Source organism: Magnolia sinica, chromosome 5, assembly GCF_029962835.1.
Source record: "Magnolia sinica isolate HGM2019 chromosome 5, MsV1, whole genome shotgun sequence".
Classification (NCBI taxonomy): domain Eukaryota; kingdom Viridiplantae; phylum Streptophyta; class Magnoliopsida; order Magnoliales; family Magnoliaceae; genus Magnolia; species Magnolia sinica.
Window position 1 is genome coordinate 58,673,598 of NC_080577.1, and position 22,270 is coordinate 58,695,867.

Below are 22,270 nucleotides of genomic sequence, written 5' to 3' on the forward strand. Positions count from 1 at the left end.
CCGCGCAACTTGGGTTCTGCGCAACTCATGACCCACGTAACTTATAACCCACGCAACTGATCTTGTCTTCACTCCTATACTCTATTTCTCTCTCCAATTCTTCTTCTTGAAGTTTCTTTCCTTAACCAAATTTTATGCTCCAATAAATGCCTGCTTGATCCGAGATTTGACCACTCTAAGTCAATTTGAAGGATCAATTTCCTTCTCTGGGACTTGAGTTGCGCAGGCCCGCGCAACTCGCACCCGTGTAACTCGCAGCAGGTCCAACCAGTCTATAAATATTAGAACTTCTAGTCATTTCTTACTTCAAAAAAAAATCTCTCTTTGTCAAACCCCTTTTTCGCGTAACTCTCCCACGCAACTCCCTAGCGTTTAGTGCGAAAAACCTTCGTTCTGAAACTCTGCCAAAATTTTCTTAATTTCCCAAACTCAACCAATTTCTCTTGACACTTTAGCCGTGGATCGCACTAAGAGAACCTTTCACCTCATAGAAGTACCTACAGATCAAACTTCCCATGCAAGTCTTCCAGGCTCTTCTCAAACTCCCAAACCTCCTCCAGCTCCTGTACCTTCTTTTATGGCTCCGATAACCACTTCTTCCCCTCCGATACATGAAGACCGCCCACGGAAGTGAATTAAGGTGACTAAGAAACATCCCACTTACATGAAGGAGCCAGTCCTACCTATCCTTGACTTTTCTGATATAATCAAAACATTGTCTTAGCCGATATGCCAGCAATCATTTTCGAGGAAATAATAGGGCCTCCAAAGCAAAGTTGCAAATTTGACTGGGAATCTTGGCTAAAACTAACAGCAAATTTACGCACCAACATCATCCAATCTCCCGTGAGAGAAGATACACCGCCCCCATCACTTTCTCAAAAGAAGCGGAAGAGATTGAAGAATCAGGAACTTCAAGAGAAATTTAATGAGCATAAGAAGGAAAAACTCCCGAACACTTGGGACACTGTGAAGGTCCAGGATGGCTATATCAAATTCAATAGTCCTTTCAGGAACGAATTAATAATGATCCCGTTAAATATTCAATGCCATCTTTCCATCCATCGAAGTGAGCCAACAGATCGAACAACTCAAAGCCGAATGATGTACACTCCAAACTGGTCGATGAGAGAACCTAGAATGCTAGAAGGCATTCTGTTAGAAAAGGGATAGAGACCGTAGGTCGGCGAAGTCCATCCCATGTGATTTCTTATCCCTTGTTACAGTCCGCACAAGCTATTTTCCACAGCTTTCTCTGAAACGGTGCGCCAATGTTTCAGGGAAAGAAGATCACTATGGAGCAATGATGAATTCCGTACACGAGGCTTCTTAACATCGTGCAAGTACTATACTGACTAGGCCAAGGCCATCCTTAATAAACATTCTGTGACGTTGATGGAGGTCGGTCTTTACGGTGCGATCGAACCTACCTCAGAGTATTTCTACAAAGATCATATGATTTATAGAGGGTTTCTCAGTTATTGGTGTCCCACCACCAATTCTTTCCATTTGCCCCTCGATGAAGTCAGTATCACCCTGTGGAACCTACATAGAATGGCGAGACTCCCCATAACAGGTCGCTTCTTCAATGAGTACATTCCCACCAACGAGGAATTTTTGCACTTCTCCTCTTCCAAGCGACAAGCATTTGTGCCAGATGCTTCTGTCAAACTCTTCAGGGAAATGTCTAAAATTCCTGATATCAGAAAGAGCCCCCACTTCCTCTGGCTAGCTCACTTTTCCCAGGAGCTGCAATATATCTTCTTTCCTCTCTCTCTCTCTCTCTCTCTCTCTCTCTCTCTCTCTCTCTCTCTCTCTCTCTTGCATCATGATTTCGCTCACTTTACAAATATCGTTCTCATTCATCCCCTTCTTTCTCTTGCAGGTTTAAGAATAGTCATTCTGACGAATTGGAAAATGCCCGTTGCAGGGTCAAGACCCCCTCAGAATTCACACCCAAGGGTGAATTAACAGCTTTGCTGGCGTACTGGCTCAGTATCGTCATGCTACCAAGTTCTAAATGGGCCGACGTTATTAGACCTTCTGTATTCATCGTCGCAAGAGGACTGGCAGAAGGATGAAAATACTAGCTAGCACCCCTTGTACTCTATTCACTATACCAGGCCTTTAGGGCAGCTCGGCGTTTACTTCGTGGCACTATTTTTCTGGGTGGCTGGGTGTATATTTCCCATGGACATACTACAACCCCGAAAAAGCTTATGTCCATCCCTCGCGACTTTCATTATGCCATTATCAGCAGAGAATAATGTCAAAGAGGATGTACGAGTGGGTGATCGACACAATTGAGTCGATGAATACTATCAACTTCTATCAATTCTCATTTTCTCAATATATTGTGGATCACGAAGCTACTGACGATGAAGATCTTCCTCAAGCCGAGCAAGCCTTTTTCATCTCGATACGATCTAACAGCTTACCTTTACAAGAAGGTAGTGAATTTTGGAGGGAGCCCTACTATCCAGTAGGTTTGCGCGGCAGTTCGGATACGATCAGACCATCCCTGAACATTCTGAAGTGGTGACTCGTACCATGCGAAGTTACGGCGTAGGGCCTTACAATTTGGGGCTAGTTTGGAGACAACTACTCACAGCCCGAATCAACTCAAAATTCATCATTCTGGGTTTTAGATGTTTCATTCGCACAACTTATCCATGGATGCGATGGTGGGCGCATCAATCATTCCTCATTCGTCGATGCTTAATGGTAGATTCGCTTATATGGATCCACACTCCTCGAATTAGGAAACGTAATCTCATAAAGGGAATAGGCCACACCGTTGAATGCGATCATGCCCCCGTTCCTAGTGAAGTGTGTATAAAAAATTTTGTGGAAGAGCCCAATCGTGAGGTTAAGCCCACCAACACTCTCGAAGGTTGGATCGCTCACGGGTTTCCTTTAACGCACTTCAAGACTCAAAGAAAACATGCTGGCAAGGAAGATGCTCCTGCGGACGCCGTTGAAATGCCCCATGTCTCTGCTTCCACAGACCCTACTCCTGTTCCAGAGGCTACCGGTCCTTCAAAACCTCAAGAGGTTCCTCTATCTGTTCTGCCACCACCATTTACTTGCCAAGATTCCTCATCACCTGTGGCTAGATCACAGACACGGGCAAGGTCTCTGTATCCCTGATAACTATTGCCACAAAAGCTCCCGCCTTTACTGAAAAAAGGCAATCGATAAGGAAGGGGAAGCAAGTAGTCATTGAGGAACCATATCTAGACTCGTCATCATTTTCGTTGTCCTTGGAAAAAGAAGACGAAGGATCATCCTCTAGTGATTCCCCTCCCACTGACCGTGAGTCGTCTTCCAACGATTCAGAGGGAGAGGGCAAACTGAATGCAAATGAAGAGGTGGGAGAAGAATTAGAAGTAGCGGAAGAAGGAGAAGTAGATGTGGATGAGGCAGAAGAAGGAGAGGTAGATGTGGGTGATAACGAACGAATCGGCGTGACTACTGAGGTCGATGAAGAGATTCCACAAGAAAACATCCCCCTGCCACCGCTATGGGTGTTGGCGAGGAAGAAGAGCCCCTCGACTATGGAGAATATGAAGACACAGCTGGGGCTGACTTAACTTTGTCATTTAGCGGCAACTACTCTCCTCTCCCATGTGCGACACTTTCAAACTCTCCAGCCTATGTCACAATGCCTCCAGAGACTCTTTCGGTTCCTACGGTCATAACTCAGGTCGCTCTGCCTATTCCAGCTTCCGGCAAGTGTCCCACTAAAAAGGTTAAGGAGCCTCTCAGGATTCAAATCGAAACCAGCAGAGCGGTCTATGAAATAATTTTCCCAATAGAGCCAACCGATATTGTTACTCTGACTACTGTGGCATCAAGTACTGAAAACCAGGCACCATCTCTTGCCAACATAGCTTCAAACTTACCTGGAGCATCTGCTCTTTTAGAAGAGATGCAACCATAGAAACAGCGATCCTCGCTCTGGTGCCTTCAACAGCTGCAGGTATACTTTACTCTATTTTCTTGCTTTATAATGATAACCTGCAATTCACTTCCTAACTTGTATTTTTTATTCATATTTTATAGTTCGCACGGTCTCCAGCGGCTCTGCAAGCTCCAATTCTATCACCACTGTATCAAACAGCATATCCCTAGAGAAAATCTCCCCTCTCACACTATCTTTATTAAGGATCTCATTGTCGGCAGCCATATACATCTTTAAGGACCCTGGTCAATGGTCAGATCTGGAAATAGTGCTGTCATCTTTGGAGAATGCAGCACGGATTGCCAAGATCAATATATCTCCTTTGTGCGAGTCTCTTTCCCATTTTGTGAGACTTTTCTCAAACTAGGAGATGCTCAGAATATGACAGTTGCTCCTGAAATCCTCGCCCACTAGCAAGAATTGTCACAACTTAAAGAGAAAGTCTCGAGGGCGACAACAATCTCTGGCTACGACAACGAATTTCACTCTCTAGAAGAGCAGGTAAAGGCTTCTAAGCGTTCCTCAACAGCTATTACTGAAAAGATTGCAATCAACAGGCAGTAAATCTCAGACTTAAAAGCCGAGCAACATGAAGCAGATTTAAGAAGTAGCAAACTGAAGCCGATATTGAACTCAACAGGTGGATAGCTAGTGAGCAATTGGAAATTTTAAAAGGAGAGGAGGCAATGATTTCTTTGGAACAAGAGTTGATTGACGCTCCTAATTAGATCAAGCTCATCGTTGATGCTGAAGTTGAAAATGCGGCTGCAGAGATTCAGTTAAAAGATTATCTACGACGATACATGCTTGCACTAAGAATGTCAGAGGACATATAGAATTTCTTTTGATATTTAACATGATTTATTTTCATGCTTGTTTCTCTTCTTCTTTTCTTGATGTCATGAACAAATTTTGATAACTTATGTGTTATGAATGAATGTCATGAACAATCAGTTCTTCCAATCATGCTTTTCTGTAGTAACGTCTTTTTTATTAGCATGTTATCTTTTTTTGTCATCAATACAATGTTGCCTATATGGTGTTATCTCACAAGGGCGGTGTTAAGTTACAATTTCAGTTAGTTTCACACACAGTTTAGGCTCGTAAGTAGTTTGAGCGATCACAGTTTAGACTTATAAGTAGTTGGAGTTAGTCTTACACGAATGGCCGCTATAACTCTTTAGAGTTCATGGGGCTTATCGCGGCCGGGGAGTTCACAAAATATGATCCATCAGAGGGGCCTAGTGAAGTTACCGGGACAGTGAACTCAATAGGATTTACACACTAGGTTGGCCACAATAACTCTCTAGAGTTCGTGGGGTGCACAAGGCTACCATGGGGTACCAAATCCAAGGCCGTCAGTCCATCAATGAGGGGTCGTCTTGCTTCAGATACCTATCCTCACACGTTACTACTGAATTCAAACCAAGGATTTGGGGAGTCATCTTGCTTCAGAGACTCACTTTTCCTTCGTCTGCAAGGTCAGACCCATTCACGGGGGGGCGCTCTCTGTCCACCCACGTGACGCTTCCTGAAGCTGTATAGACGGCATAGGTCACTACCTGCATGGGTGCGCAGGATGCTCTTTCCGGGTTTTTTAAGGACACAGGTAACACTGCTACCCGTATAGTTCTTCCATATCAACATCGCTAATAATGATAAGCCTTATGCCTATTCGACTTCATAGCGGTGTCTTTCTCACTGTCATACGTGATAGATCGTCATTACTGTTGGGACCCTTGTATTTAGCTTTATAACCTCATTCTGCTACAACAAATGATGAACTAGACTCGCTGGGATAATGAATCAAAATAAATATATCGCGCTTGCTGATGATAGTCAACAAAATCTTATGATTAAAACGATATATCAGCTTAGCGGTGTTATTAATTTCGATAAATTTAAATAATAAAATGGCCTCGCATCTGTATCATGATAATAGTAATGGTAACTTTTGGCAATTTGACGATAGTCACTGGCACTTCGATAATAATCATTTGGCGATTGGCAATGGTGATAATCATTGGCGATAATCATCGGTGATAATCATTGGCAATAATCATTGGCAATAATCATCAGCGATAACCATTGGCGATAATCATCGGTGATAACCATTGGTGATAATCATCGACGATAATCACTGGCGTGCCTAAAAACCTACATTTTATTCATTTAGAAAGAGGAATACATTCTATAGTCTTTTATTACCTGCCTTGCCCCCTTTTGGGTTTGAAGGTATTGTGCCGATACATTTTTAAGCCAAAAATCACCTCCGCTCCATGAATTGGCTTATTGTTGACAAACTGAATATGGGTGTGCCGACGCCCATTTATGCCTCTAATGAAGAGTGCTTTTTGTTACAATTTCATATCTTTCATCTCATTTGCTTCTTTATTGAGGCATTTAGGTTGTGATACCCCTGTTTTGTCCATTACTAGGCATCGACTCATCATGCGAAGCATATCATCGTCTTCGAATGCAGATGCCTTCAGAATTTTCTTTTGATCGATGAACTGCTTTAACAATTCATTATTTTGGTGGTCAACAGAAGACAAATATTCCAGATCGACTCTTCTGACGGATGTCACTAACAATCCACTTATGGAGGTCATATTTACGACTGCCTTTCAATGTTGTTCATTATCTTTTTTCAGGACTATTTCTCCTTGCCTTATCATTCTTTTTAATATATTTTTCAACGTGAAGCAATCTTCTGTCTGATGCCTTAAGCAGTGATGGTAATGACAATAATCCCTTCCTTTAGTCATTTCAAACTCTTCTGGATATCTTGGTGAAGGTAACCTGATGGTTCCATCAGCCACTAACTGTTCCATCATTGGCAACACGTCCTCTCTATCGAATGCATACTCTCTATATGAGTCATATGACCACGGTCGCTTATTGTTCTTATGGTCCCTTCCCCGGTCTAAGTCTTCTCTTCCCTTCATTTCTCTCTTATCATGGAAGGTGTTTTTCTTTTTCTCTTGGTCAACAACATTCACTACTGCCCTATTTGACCCTCTTTTTTCAGTTTTGACTTGGAAGGCTGGCATCTTTTTAGTCATTAGCTCAAGTGCATGTGCCTTAGTCGCTAAGTCTCGAAAAGTCCTTATAATGGCGCTAGTAAGTCCGAATGCAATCCCTATCTCCATAGAGCTTAGGCATATTTTCACCTATTCTCTCTCTTTAGGTAATTGCTGGCATGATGCTCCCAAGGTCTTCCACCTGGTGATGAATTTCTCCACAGATTGTTTTCTCTTTTTCTTACAGATGCTAACTCCACAATGCTAACATCACAGTCTGACGAAAAGAAATTTGACATAAATGCATCCTTCAACTGTTCCCAAGTCTATATAAATTCTAGGGCCAAGATGGAGTACCATCAAAATGCTTTGCCCGTTAAGGAAGACCTAAATAGATGTAAGCAGTATTGGGGAACAGCGGAGAAATTCCCCATAAACGTGATGAAGTGCATCAAATGCTCGTCGGGGGATCCGTCTCCACTAAATTTTTGAAACTCAGGGTGTTTGAAATTATCGAGGAAAGGTACATCTTCTACCTCTCTTGGATACGGCGTTTGGTACTGGAACCTTCCTATATTGTCACGCTCCCTTTCCATTTTGACAGCCTCCGCGACTACTTGTCGCACTTCCTCCTGCGTTATAATTCTTGTCACAGGGACGGATCCATGTGATCCTGCTATAGGCGGTTGAGAACCTTTAGGTTGTTGTTCCCACTCATTCATAGTATCCATCATTGGAGGTGATATTATTTGGGCTACATTGTGCGCAAGAGTGGCCAGAGCTTCCCGAAGATTCCTGCACTCATCCATTAATGCCTTCTGCACTTGGGCCATTTCAACTAACTTATCTTCAGTGGTACGCGGGGGTCTCTACTTGTTCCGGCCATGTATACTGCAGCTTCTTCATTTCCTGATGAGGCGGTCATCGGGGTAGAATAAAAATAGGTCGACGTAACGGGGCTTATTGGAAAGGGGGTCTTGTTTGATCCTTCCGTACTCTCGTAAGATTCAACTGATTGCGAGGCGATAGACTTTGAGGTGACACATAAACCGGCGAACCCGCCATATGTGACTTACCTTTTTGCTTTTCGGTCCATCGGATACTTACAGTAGGTAAGGCTAAAGGTTCTTGCTGTGAGGATGAGGGTGAATATCTTCTAAGATATATTGCTGGGGGAGCAAGTTCAGGATTTTTCTTCGCCGTGTTTCGTGTCACAGGCCCTCTAGCTCTCAGCATTAATGGACTCATCCTAGCTACATTTTTCGATCTTTAGTGTGTCACCACAATCCAATATTTTTGTCTTCTTGCACTATCGGGGAGACCATTACAACCCCTATAGTACCTTGGAATTTGTCTTTCCTGTTTGATGCAAACCGCTGTTACTGGGCTGAGGGTTGATCAGGGGCATACTTAACTATAAATCCTATTGGTATGAAGTAGAAGATCGTTTCTCTTATCAAGATTGCCATTTCTCTTGAAATTTATAGCTTGGATACGTATGTTGTTTGTAATTTTCTCTGTCAGAGAATATATACGACATTGATTAGTATTCGTTTACAAACATATTCTGTCTCGGAGATTAAAGGAAGGATGTTTCCGCTGAGAGTCGCCATTTTGGTGCCTTATAGGATGTCAAACAATGATGAAATTCTCTAAATCATTCTTAGGTCAATATTAAGTAAGATAGTCCCTAGAAAAGTCACCATTTTGTTTCGACCAAAAATGAAAAGTATTTGATTTGGGGAATTACCTCACTCAATAATGACAAATGGAAATAATTAAGAGAATAAGCATCAAATTTATTCATTCTGGGTTCATTACATCCTTTTGATCCTCTGATTCCAGGATAGAATTTTTAGAAAATGCAAAAGTACAAGTATCGAATGGGTTCAAATATAAATTTTAGCAGTGTTCTGTCTCATATCAATCATGTCTCCAGGGGAGATGAGTTGTGTAGGCTTTCCCTGGACTTTGTTCCTCATTGACATGATAAAGGAGTGCCTGGATCCCTTTGGAATATTTGAAACGGCCTGAGGAAATGCAACATAGTGTTGCCTCAAAGAGTACCCGTGCTGGCCGAGGAGTTGCGCGAGCCCACGCAACTAACAACGAGTGGCGCAGCTCAGCCTTCTGCACTCTGCAGTCCCTCTCCTTCTCTCCATCTCCAATACCTGTCAGAGGCACTGGTCTTCCGAACATCAGATCCTACAAATGAGGGGGGTAGGGGGTATTTATAGGCTTCCACACGTGTAAGCCCTCAAATCCCGTGTCGTGGACACCACTTCGCATCACCGACTCAACATATCCTGCAAAGGGTAGCACGGCCCTGCACAACTACAGCAAGTTGCATGGACACACGCAACTTGGGTCCCACGCAACTTGGGTTCCCCACAACTCATGACCCGTGTAACTTATGACCCATGCAACTCATCTTATCTTCACTCCTATGCTCTATTTCTCTCTTCAATTCTTCTTCTTGAAGCTTCTTTCCTTAACCAAATTTTTTACTCCCACAATGTGTGCCAAACAATGAACATCAGAGTGTCATCTCCTTTTGTCATTCTTAGGCCTGTAGTGGTTACTTTTCTACTAAAAAGACCACGGCCAAAATTCGGCAGTGTGGCTTTTACTAGCCCACGATGTTCAGAGATACTCATGAGTTTTGTAAATCTTGTGAGTGTTATCAGAAATTGGGAGGGTTTTCCCGTCAAAATATGATGCCTCTGAACCTTATTCTTATCACTAAAGCATTTGATTGCTAGGGCATCGATTTCATAGGACCATTCCCCCAATCCTTTAGGAATATTTACATTTTGTTAGTAGTAGACTATGTCACTAAGTGGGTCGAAGTGATCCCATGCCAGAATAATGATCATAAAATGGTCATTTGATTCTTAAAAGAAAATATCCTTTCCCGGTTCGAAATGCCTTGAGCCATCATTAGTGATGGAAGTTCACACTTTTGTAATAGGCCATTTGAGAACTTAATGAAGAAATATGATATCTCTCATAAAGTGAGCACTCCATACCACCTGCAGACAAGCGGGCAAGCCGATATTTCCAATAGAGAAATTAAACAAATTCTGAAAAAAAAAATGGTTAACCCTAACCATAAGGATTAGTCAATTCGCTTGATAGATGCCTTATGGGCTTACCATATAGCTTTTAAGACCCTCATTGGAATGTCTCCCTTTAGACTCATCTATGGGAAAGTTTGCCACCTACTTGTGGAGCTGGAGAATAGAGCCTACTGGGCTATCAAAATTTTGAACTTTAATTTGGACAATGCTAGCTCACTACAAAAACTTCAATTAAATGAACTCAAAGAAATTCGAAATGACTCTTATGAGAACTCAAGAATTTACAAGGACAGGATAAAGGTATTCCATGACAGGAACATCCTTTAGAAATCATTCATAACCGGTCAAAAAGTCCTGTATAATTCTCAGTTACATATTTTTCCAGTTAAACTTCGATCTCGTTGGACCATTCCCTTCATTATTACTAATGTCTATCCTCATGGGGCCATTGAGATAAAGAATTCGACGAATGGAAATATTTTCAAAGTGAATGGACATCGTCTCAAGCTATTTGTTGAGAAGTTTGATTCAGAAGACATGTCCATGCCTCTGACTAATCCGGTATACTAGGATTAACCTCTTAGTCTAACAAAGGTGTAGTTAGCTTTATTGCTTTCATAGGATTTAGGATTAGGATAGTTTGATTTCAATTTGTTTAGTCTTCGTGCTAACCCATTTACATGTTAAGAACTTTGGAAAAGCTTCAATTCCCCTTCTTCAGGTATTATCTTCCCATCACTTCCCATTTGTTTTCATTGTCTTATGTGCATTGCATGCTTATATCTTTTACATTAAGGACAATGTAGGTTTTAGGTTGGGGGTGTGGATTAGGTAAACTAATTAGTGTTTTCTTAGTTTTGAGCAAAAATTGTGAAAATTTTTAATTTTTCAAGCTAAAAACATGTTTGGGAAATGATAATTCATGGAATTAAGAATGGTTTGAGTATGATGATAAGATGGGGATTGAACTTTGAATTATTGGAGTTTGATCAACCGAGTAGACTATCGTCTAAATTCTTGCATTTAATTTATTAAGAGGAAGTTTGAATATCATGTTAATCTAAGTCACAAGACAAGTTCAATTTACTTTCTGTGAATAGTATTAGAATTTTTTATTGTTAGTATATATATCATTGAAAGATATTGAGAATTAAGTCTGGAGAATTTTATCCACCTTAAAAAGATAAAAAGAATCAGTTAAAAAATAGAAAGATTGACAAAAAGGTCATGTATGATGAAAAGGCTAGAAAGGAATGAAAAGTCTGAAAAGAATAAATAAATAAAATGGACTGTTGATATAAAATCAAAAACTGGAAAAGGAAGGAAAAGTTGATAAGTTCAGAATCAGTACTTGATTATTTAATAAAACTTGAGGTGGTGAGCATGGTTAACATTATTAAATAATAATATGTTATGGAAAGTAAATAGAATTCATTAAGCACATTGGAAAATTTTAATATATGAACTTATGCTCTTAAATGATTAATAAAGAAACTTTTTGATTGATTGCTCATGTGATTCAGCTCTAGGTTTTCAAAATTGTACTCTCGCTTGTACTCATTCATACTTGATGCACAAAAGATTATTTTTTGAAAGTGATTTGAACATTGAAATTGAAGATCACTTCACGCATGTTTTGATCGGGACTAGCAAAATGCTGCTTGGGGAGTGTGTTGATTGTGAAATATTGCATATTCCCCCTATTTATACCTTGGTTTTATAAACATGATAGTGCTTAATCGATTTAATTATGAACGTTTTCATGTGCAAGATGATTTAGAGAGCTTAAAGGTGAAATTGATGCCAAAATGAAGATTTATACTCAAAAGATTACTAAATGAAGATTTAGAGATTTGAAAGTCATTAATGAAGAATTCACATACCAAAGATCCAAAAAAATCAAGTGATGAATGAAGAGAATTAAATATTTGAAGTGAAGAAAAGGAATCCTGAAATTGTCTTGAAAACAAACATATTCCTAAAATTGTCCTGAAAAGGCATATTTTGAAAATCTGAGTCTATTTTTGAAAATTATGCAGAGTACGTAAATTTGAGGCAGTTTAAACTCCGAGCATATTTTGAAAAACTGCGCAGAGTGCATAAATTTGAGGCAATTTTTAGATTTTTCCAACTTAGTGCGAAAGTTGGAGTTGCACAATTATAAATAAGACTCCCTAGGATGCTCCAAAGCATCTTCTAGTGTTTGAAAAGGTCTCAAGGAGCATACACAAGGGTGGAGAAGCCGCCAAAGAGTTTTTCTTCTTTCCTTGTTTATTTTTCAAGATTTATTTAAGAAATTTGGTTTCAATCATATTTATGATTGGCTAAACCTCTTAGCTAAGGCTAATAGGTAAAGCTTATAACGTGTTTAGATGTTTATTTTTCTTTGATTCTTGTTCTTATGAAACTTCATTGATTTCTAGTTTGATATTAAGGAAATATTTTTAGTTTTCTACGATTTATTGTGACTCAAAATTCCAATAGATGCAGTGATAGCTTTTGATATCTTCTTTTCCTGCTTTGAGATAATGATATTGGTAAATCCCGTTGTTCACCATCGTCTCCTGGGCATGGTAGGATGATGAAATCTCTTCTAATCATCACAATTCTCCTCCATTGAGAATTATGTCAATGAAAAGTTCAGATTTGATTTAAATTGGTTTATCTTCCAATTGAATAGAATAAGACTCCAATTCCAATTGTGTTCCTTGAATCAAGAAGGTAGCATCTTGATAGCTACAAGTGGATCCTTGTCACCCTAGTTCTTACCTTTAATTGATAGTTTAAACATTATTTACAATTACTCTCTTTTATTCCACAATTCAGATTTAGATGTTCTTCTAGTTCTAGTTCTAGTTCTTTTCAGAATACGTACAAGTTTAGTCCCTGTAGATTGGACCTCGTTCTTACGAATTATTATTACAATGTGACCCTACACTTGGGGTTGTGAACAAGAGGATTTACATAAAGAGAATGTATTGACTTTTTTTTATACCTATGCTCCAGTAGCTAGGATACAACTATCTGAATTTTGGTTGCTCTAGCATCGAATCCATCATATGGATGTCAGGATAGCTTTTCTAAATGGAGACATCGATAAAGAGATATATATAGAGCAACCTGAAGTTTTATAATTCCGAGACTGAAAAATAAAGTGTGTAAATTGATCAAGTCACTACATGGATTAAATAAGCACCTAAGCAATGACATGGAAAGTTCGATAAAATGGTCACCTCATATGGCTTTAAGATTAATGAATTTGATAAATATGTATATTCAAAATTCTCTGGTAGTGAAAGAGTAATTATATATCTATATGTAGATGATATGTTAATCTTTAGTACATGTATACAAGTTATAAATGACATGAAAAGATTCTTATCATCTAGTTTTGACATGAACGATATGGGTGAAGCTAAAGTAATTTGAGGTATGAAGCTATTAAGAAATAATGATGATATAATTTTGTCTTAGTCGCATTATATTGAAAAGATACTTAGAAAGTTTGATCACTATAATAAGAACTCAGTTTCTACTCCTTTTAATTCTAACATCAAGTTAGTTAAAAATGAAGGTTATAGTGTATCTTAGTTAGAGCATTCTAAGGTAATTGATAGTCTTATGTATGTAATGATTTCTACTCGACCTGATATTGCTTTGCAGTAGGTAAATTAAGTAGGTTTAAAAGTAATCCAAGTTTAGATCATTAAAATATTATTTCTAGAGTACTTAGATACTTGAAGAAAATAATTAACTATGGTCTGCATTTTTCTAGTTACCCTAGTGTACTTAAAGGGTATAGTGATGCAGATTAGATCACCATTTTTTAAGATATAAGAAGCAAACTTGCATATCTCCTTTTACTATGGAACCTGAATTCATAGCTTTGATGGCTACTAATAAAGAAGTAAAGTGGTTGCGAAACCTATTGTTAGAAATACCACTATTGGTAAAGCCTTTACTACTTGTCTCTATCTATTTTGATAATGAAGTGGCACTGTCAAAGGCATATAATAAGACTTATAATGGAAAATCTATACATATTAGTCTAAGGCACAGCTTTGTGCGACAACTATTTGGTAATGACATTATAACAATACAGTATATGCGGTCCAACCAGAATCCAGCGGACCCATTCACCAAGGGACTAGCAATGGATATTGTCAGTAGAACATCAAGAGGAATGGAACTTAAGCCAATTTCTCAAACTCCAAATGAGGGAAACCAAACCTAAGTTAATGGGTTCAATGGACAAAGGACCTCGCAGGAAGTGGCTGTAGTAGACTATACATTTTCTTTTTGTCTCATTCCTACATGTATGTAGTGTTGGGTACCTATAATGATAAAAATGAGAACGAGCTTTTACTCTTAATGAGTCCTTTCAAGGATGTTATTGTTATAGGGGCATTCATAAAGACTTGTCTATATGAGTATTGGAAGTGGGACCGCTTCCTGATGTTCAAGAGTTTTGGCTACTCTCACGAACTCATGAATCCAAGACAGAACACGAGGCCATAATGTGCTACTATTGTAGAACACATGGCAATTGAAAATAAGTGTGTGTGGCATGCCCAATTGTGTCATATAAAATACTTAGTTTAAGACCATGATCACTAAGGACTCTGTGCAACTTTGATTTATTTACACTAAATGAGTGAAGGTTCAAGTCCATAAGACACCTTCTCCTATGCATATAGTTTCCTTACATACTCTAACCTTTTTATTTTGAAAATAATGGGGGATGATTGGGTTTTTTAAATTAAAAAAATGTTGAGTTTATTTTCAAACTTATAAAAGAAAATGTAGAAAAAAAGTTGTGGCTTTTGGTGATTATTATTGACCATTCATTTATGAATGGTTATGCCTTTTGGTAAATAGAGCATCCTTTAATTTTGAATTAAAGCTGAAGAGATGGCATTAATGGTGGAAGAAAGCCATTGATGAAGAGGCATGATCTTAAAAAGTCATGTATACATGAAAAAGCATGTCTTTTCATAAAAGATGCTCTTTAATGTCCCTTGAAACTCTATATAAACCTATCTTTGGGTCAATCTGAATAATAACAACAATTCAATAATTTTTTCTTCTTCTCCATTTTCGTTTTAGGTATTTTTTTTTTTTTTTTTTTGAGAAGTTACAGTTTTTCGTGTGGTAAACTATAAACAATTTTTTCAAGTAGTAAACTGCAAATAGTTTTTCAGATGATAAACTGTAATAGCATAAAAGTCAAGGTTGTATATTACAAAAGTGTGTTCGGAGTATGGTTTTTCCATTTTACGGTCCAAAGCCTACATTTCTCCAATTTCGGAGAAGAGGCTTATTATATACTAGAGGCGGATTTGTTGTAACCCTCTTATAAATTGACTAGTTTAGTCACTCGCAGGGTGTGAATATCGCCTTAAAGATAACGAAATCATAACATGCCTTAAACCTATCTTTAAGTGAGTATTTTTCTATTTTTCGGCCTCTACTCTTATATGCAATTCCCTCAAACAAGTGTATATTGGCATGTGTGGTGTGAGGTCCTTTTTTTCATTTATTTTATTTTTTTACTTTCATTTGCCCTGCGGGGTTTCGTATCCTTGGGGGAGCAAGAAAATTATTTTCTTACAATATTGTCTACGTGTTGTCATTTTAAGATGTACGTTCTTGCCATGTACAAGCCTATCTTAGCATACACATGCATGGCTACACAAACTTCATGCTCTAAGAACATGTTTTTAACTCAAATACAAGATCATTCTAACATACCATACGCCCATAAATGGAAAAACACCAAGCTCGAAGCTCAAGGGATCGTGTTTGGATGTCTTGAGAACGATCCATCTGGTCCATTCATTAGTTAGTGGACACTGTGAACGTGCCATACACAAAAAAATCAGGGCAGTATATTAATAAAATGAGCCACACATATATGTTCAATTTGAACCCTTAAATTTTCTTTTTCTTTTTCGTTTTTTTCCTTAAACAAATGCTCATTTTTCCCACGCAAGAGTGATCAGCCTGATCATAGAACATTTTTTCTTTTCTTTTTCTTTTTTCTGTTTACTTTTTTCACCAGGGCATGTTCGCTGAGTAGGGTACATGATGAATGGTCCGGGTCTCCAACATGAGTTTCATCCAATGGTGGGAACGAAGCCTACCTTTGATGAAGGGTCCTCACCACGGGTCCACCCAAAACATGTTTAAGTGAATATAAGTAGGCGAAAGTGCATCCAAGTATATTGACTTGGATGAACTAACAACAGTAATCTAGATACACTTTGATGCATTTAAATGCACTCAACTAATACAAAGCTTTGAATTGGATCCAGCATTTTTAACAAAAGAAATGTTGTATTTTTTTTATTTTCTTTTAATTAACAGTTGTATATTCATACCTCCTATCGATCAATCGGACGGCTGATTTGTTATCTCGGGCTTGATCAGAACCCCGGTGACTACTCCATTGTCCTTCAAACCCTGGAATTTGCCATGAGGCATGCTTCTCAGATCTTGCAGAGACGGGTGCCAGAGAAGCTGATGATGGTGCTAAAAAATGGGCCATGGGCATCTATGATGTTAGGTTGGTGACTCAAATGCAACACATATCTTTTAGGGAATATGTATTGGTAGAGTCATGACTCACGCATATGGATAGTGTTTTGGACTAGGATGTAATGGGAAGTAGATTTCTATTGGCTAGTTTTAGATAAGTTTCCAAAGTTCAATGCCGTGCTGGCAGTGGGGGATTGGACGCCCACCATTAAAATCTTTGTGGGGCCATGGAAGTTTTGGTCAGGATAATATTTATGTTTTTCCTTCATTCAGGTGAGGATCATCTTATGGACGGGTTGGATGGCATATAAACATCACAGTGGACCCCAGGAATGTTTGAATGGTAGTTTTCTTTTTTTTCTTTTTTATTATTATTTTTATTTTTAGATCACTAATGTTTCCCATGGGGTGGGCAAACTTGAGTTTTGGATCACCCTGAAATGTGGCTCATCCCTTAAAATGGCCCAGCGAAATGGGTGGATGGAGTGGATATAACACAAACATCACTGTGGGCCCACACATGTTAGGGTTAGAGGGAAGTCGGGTTCTTTAAGAAAAGGATATTGTAGCAAGTACTGGCCCCCACCTAGTGGTCATCCGAACCATATCAGCACTGCCGTCGATATACAAGCTCCAAAATCTTCCCAATGGGACCTGTTTGCTCTTCTTTCACGTGTCGCCTGGAAATAAATATGAAGATGTAATACATCAATTGTCCACATTCAGCGGAAAGAAGACCACCAAGCACTACGACGCGGTTTGGCTGGTGACCCCAAAACTAGCCTGCTAGCTCGTGTCAAAGCTCAGTGGGCCCCACCATGATGTATGTAGTTTATCCATGCCGTCCATCCATTTTGCCAGCTTATTTTAGGGCATGAGGCAAAATAAGGCAAATCCAAATATCAAGTGGACCACACCACAAAAAACAGTGGGGAGAATGACATCCTCATTGAAGCCTCCTTAGGGCCCACAATGATGTTTATTTGCCCCTCTTTATAAGGTTGCAGGACTTGGATGAAGGGATACTGCAAATATCAGCTTGATATGTAACTTCCATGACCCCAAGAAATTTTCTTCGCCCTCTCCTAGCTGAAGACCTATGTTGGGTACGCCCCCACCTCCTAGCTGAAGACCTATGGTCATATTAAGGGGTCGTAGTGCTCGGCGTGATTTATGTGTTTTATCCATGCTGTCCATCTATTTTTGACATATCATTTTAGGGGATAAGCCCAAAAAGGACGCACATCGATGGCTCAAGTGGATCACATCACATGCAGTGGTGAGGATTAAACTTTCACCGTTGAAAAGTTTATACGGCCCACTGTCATGTTTATTTCCCATCCAACCTGCTAATAAGGTCACGTAGACCTGTATGAAAATAAAACATAAATATCAGCTAGATCTGGTGGCCCCAAGAAGTTTTCGACGGTTGGCTTTAAATCCCCACTGCTTCATGTAGTGTGATCCACTTGAGCTTTCCATCTGCCTCCTTTTTAGGCTTATGCTAAAAAATGATCTTTCAAAATAGATGGACAGTGTGGATAACATATATAGATCACCGTGGCCCCATAGAGCCCTTGAAAACCAAGTACATTAGGGTAGGACCATGGATCTTTGACACGGCTAGCTGGCTGATGTTGGGATCACCAGCCAAACGACCAATGACTCAAAGGTCCTGCATATACTTAGGCAGTGTATTATATCTATAAAATCCCAAGGCTTTTTGAGTTGGTACAAGTACAGCCACGGTCCTTGCCTCCATTTGGATGAGGTTCACCTTGTATTTAGATCGGGGCCAAAAAAAAACAGTCTAAGTCGTCAAAATTGTGTGTGCTTACGTTCCATTCAATCCATGACTCCGGATCCTGCATTGTGATTGGTTTACATTATTATTGGGTTCCACCGTGTTGTTTATTAGAAATCTAACGTGTCCATTGATTTTCCGGGCTTATTTTAGGATATTCTGTAAAACATAAGAAGTATCCAAAACTCAACTGAGCCGTACAAGATGAAACAGTGTGAAAGGAATTCCTACCGTTGAAACCTTTCTATGTTTTTCACTGGGATGATGTGAAAACACCAACAAATTATACAGATACAAAACTTTTATGGTCATATAAATATTGCGATGGTGGTCACTAAATCCCCACTGTTTCCTCTCATGCGGCTCATTTGAGTTTTGGATCCACCTTATTTTTGGTCGCATGCCCCAAAATGAGCTCAAAAAATGGATGGATGGGTTGGATTTCTCGCAAACATCACAGTAAGCCCCATCCAGAATTCTTGCGCAGAAATTTTCCTTTGGAGGCTTTTGCCGGAAGAAATAAGAAGTAGGCTCTTATCGTACTGAGTAAACTCTGTTGGGCCCTCCGTGAATATATGTGGTTAATCCACACCGTCCATCCATTTTTCCAGCTCATTTAAAGGGTTGAAACGAAAATAGAACCATATAAAAAGCTAAACTAAACCATACCACTTGGAGACCGTGGGAATAATGATTTCCACTGTTGAAACCTTGCTAGGCCCCACATTGAAGTTTATTTGTCATCCAAACTATTCATAAGATTAAACAATATATATTGATTAAAGGAAAACACAAATATAAGCTTGATCCAAAACTTTAGTGGCCCTCAAGAAATTTTCCAACAGTAGACATTCAATTTACACTTTTTCCTGTGGTGTGGTCCATTTGAGATTTGTATATGCTTTATTTTTGGGCTATATCCCTAAAATTATCTAGTAAAATGGATGGAAGGAATGGATAAAATATATAAATCATGGTGGACCCCACAGAGTTTACACAGTACGGTTAGCGTACTGAGTTTCTACGCAATCCTCTTCCTTATAGGAAATCCGCGTCCGGAGTTAGGGGTGTACACGAACCGAGCTACCTCGGTTGGCTCGGTCGACTCGACTCAAATCGAAGCCGAGTTTGAACCGAGTCGAGCTGATTTTTGCTCGAAAACAAGTTCGAGCTTGCGCCAGCTCGACTCGAGTCAGATCGAATCCCGCTCGAACTTGGCTCGACTCGATTTGACTCGGCTCGACTCGATGCAAGGTATATATACCCTTTAAAAAAAACCCTACTTATCCAATTACCCTTTACTCATTTTCCCTTACCCACATGGCCACCCTCACGAACCCTAACACATTTGGCCATTTCTCTTACCCGGCGCCCCAAAACCCTAACTCATTTTCCTCCCTCTCTCTCTCTCTCTAGTCTGTCCCTCCTCTCTCAGGCGCTCACCTCGCCCTGTCTGGCATCACTCATGCGCTCACCTTGCCCTTTCCGGCGCCCCTTGCTACAGCAACTGCCCTGTCCGGTCGCCACATCGACTATCCAGTGGTCCTTGCCCTACCCGGTCGCCCCTGGCCCTGCCGCAACTCGCCAGTCCAATCACCGGTAGCCTATACCACTCCCCATTTTAGCATGATCCAAACCCGCCTCAGAAGTGGGGTCGGGTCAGTTGACTCGCTAGCCGATCTGACCCCACTGTCATGTGTGTGTGACATCCACTCTATCCATCCTTTGGGCCAAATAATGTCAGAACGTGAGTCCAAAAAATAAGATTGATCGAAAACTAACATGGGTCACACCACAGGGGAAAGAGGAAAGTGATGGTGGGGACACTTATCGTTGAGGAATTTTAGGGCTATTCAAAATTTTCAAGCTAGTATTTGGTTTTTCAATTCGTCCTGGTAAGACTATCCTTATGGATGGGTTGGATCTCGTGTAACATCCTAGTGGGCCTCTAAAGATCTCAATGGGCCATGAGATGATTTCAATGGTGAGCGTCTCCATCCCTACTGGTCCTAAAGCTCGAACACGGATCGAAAACTCGAGCTTGAACTCGGCTTAAAAGCTCGAAACTAGCTCGAACTTGGCTTGAAATGGTCCGATTGCTCACCGAGCCGAGCCGAGTCGAGCTGGAGATGCTAGCTCGGTCAACGAGCCGAGCCGAGTTCGAGCTAGGTGTGCCTGGTGACCGAGCTAAGGCTAGCTCGAATCGGTTCGGCTCGATGTACACCCCTATCTGGAGTCCTGCTTGTTGCAAACAACGGAGGTTTAAGTGGAAGCGGATTGGCTGGTGTACCTCATACCAGTTATATAGCTATTGTATTGACATCAGCAAGTTCCATGGGTCTAATCATGAGGTATGTATTATATCCAAACCGTCCATACATTTGGCGAGCTCCTCTTAAAGCTTGAGACGAAAAATAATACAGATCTAACTATCAAATGGACCACACTTCAAAAAGCAGTGGGGGATTGAACGTCTACCATTGAAACCCTTTTTGGGGTCACATAAGTTTTGGATCAATATGAAATTTGGGTTTCCTCTTCATTCAGGTCTTTGTGACCTTATGAACAGATTGGATGGAAAATAAATGTTATGGTGGGCCCTATGAATTGTTTAATGGTGAAAATCATTATCTCCACTTCTATTTGTGGTGTGGTCCAGATGCTCTTTGGATATGATTCATTTTTTGGATAATGCTATAAACTGATCTCTAAAAATAGATGAACGGTATAGATATAATAAATACATCACTATGGGGCCCATGTAACTTTGATCTCCTTTGAACCATTTGTACAACTCGGAGCTCGAGGAGCGTCAGTGCTCGTCTTCGCATGACACGTACTTACAGTAATTATATAGCTGATGTGTGGTACACCAGCCAATCCGCTTTCAGTTTAAGCATGATTTTACACTTGTTAACTCTCTCGATGCGTATCATATAACGTTTTTTCCCATGCAGCGCTCCGGGGCATCTTCCCAATGGGCGTAGTTTGGGTGGATACCGGGATCCACTGAGGTCCGTGGATCCCTTAATGTGGGGGCCACTATGATGTATGTATCTTGCATCCACACCATCCCTCTATTTTTGACAGTTCACTTTAGGCCATGATCTAAAAAATGAAGCGTATCCAAATCTTAGTTGGACCAAACCACCGGGAACAGTCATGATTAAATCCCCACCATTGAAATTTTCATGGGGCCACTGGGATCTGTTTCATTCTTAGGATCACCCCTAAAATGATTTTTCAAAACGGATATAAGGCACATACATCATGGTGGGCCCCATGCTTAGGGATCTCATCCACCCACTGAAGTCACACCCCTTCCTAGCTTGAACTATTCAATGGATGGCCGAAGTCCAAGAAAGAAAATGTCACGCCCCAAATCTGGGGACGGACAGCTTCTGTGATGCCCCAAATCCGGCACTTGACTTCCATACACCAAGTCCCGAGTTCGGCGCACCACAAGGAAGATTTTTTACTGAAATTTTTTTAATTATATATACATATAATAATACCTGAGCATGAAGATCCATGATCAAAATACCAATCAATACTCTCCATTATAAATCCTAATGGTTACAAGAACAATGCTTTCCAAAAGGTACACAACGTCAACATTGCCAAATCGAAAAATAGATATAATGCATCGAGAAAAATAGTCTTCTAAGCTACTCCTGCCCTGAAAAAAAAAGAGAAATAGGAAGCTTAGGCAAAAAGTCTGGTGAGTACACATGTGTGTGCAGTGTGTCCTACATACAAGCAGGATAAATATGCCACGAAGAAAATATGTATGTGAAAGGCGTATAATACGTAAGGTATGATGATAATGCCAATGCAATGCATATGCATTATAGTAATACTC

At 40.0% G+C, this 22,270-nt stretch overlaps 1 protein-coding gene across 1 annotated transcript in view; it reads right to left on the minus strand.

Moving 5' to 3' along the window:
* Positions 1-16,698, minus strand: part of LOC131246064 (uncharacterized) — a 74,812-nt gene extending 58,114 nt beyond the window's left edge. Inside the window, exon 1 of the mRNA XM_058245923.1 lies at positions 16,448-16,698. Coding sequence (XP_058101906.1) covers positions 16,448-16,620 — 173 coding nt within the window. The 5' untranslated portion in view covers positions 16,621-16,698. The remainder of the gene's footprint in view (positions 1-16,447) is intronic.
* Positions 16,699-22,270: the final 5,572 nt, after the last annotated feature.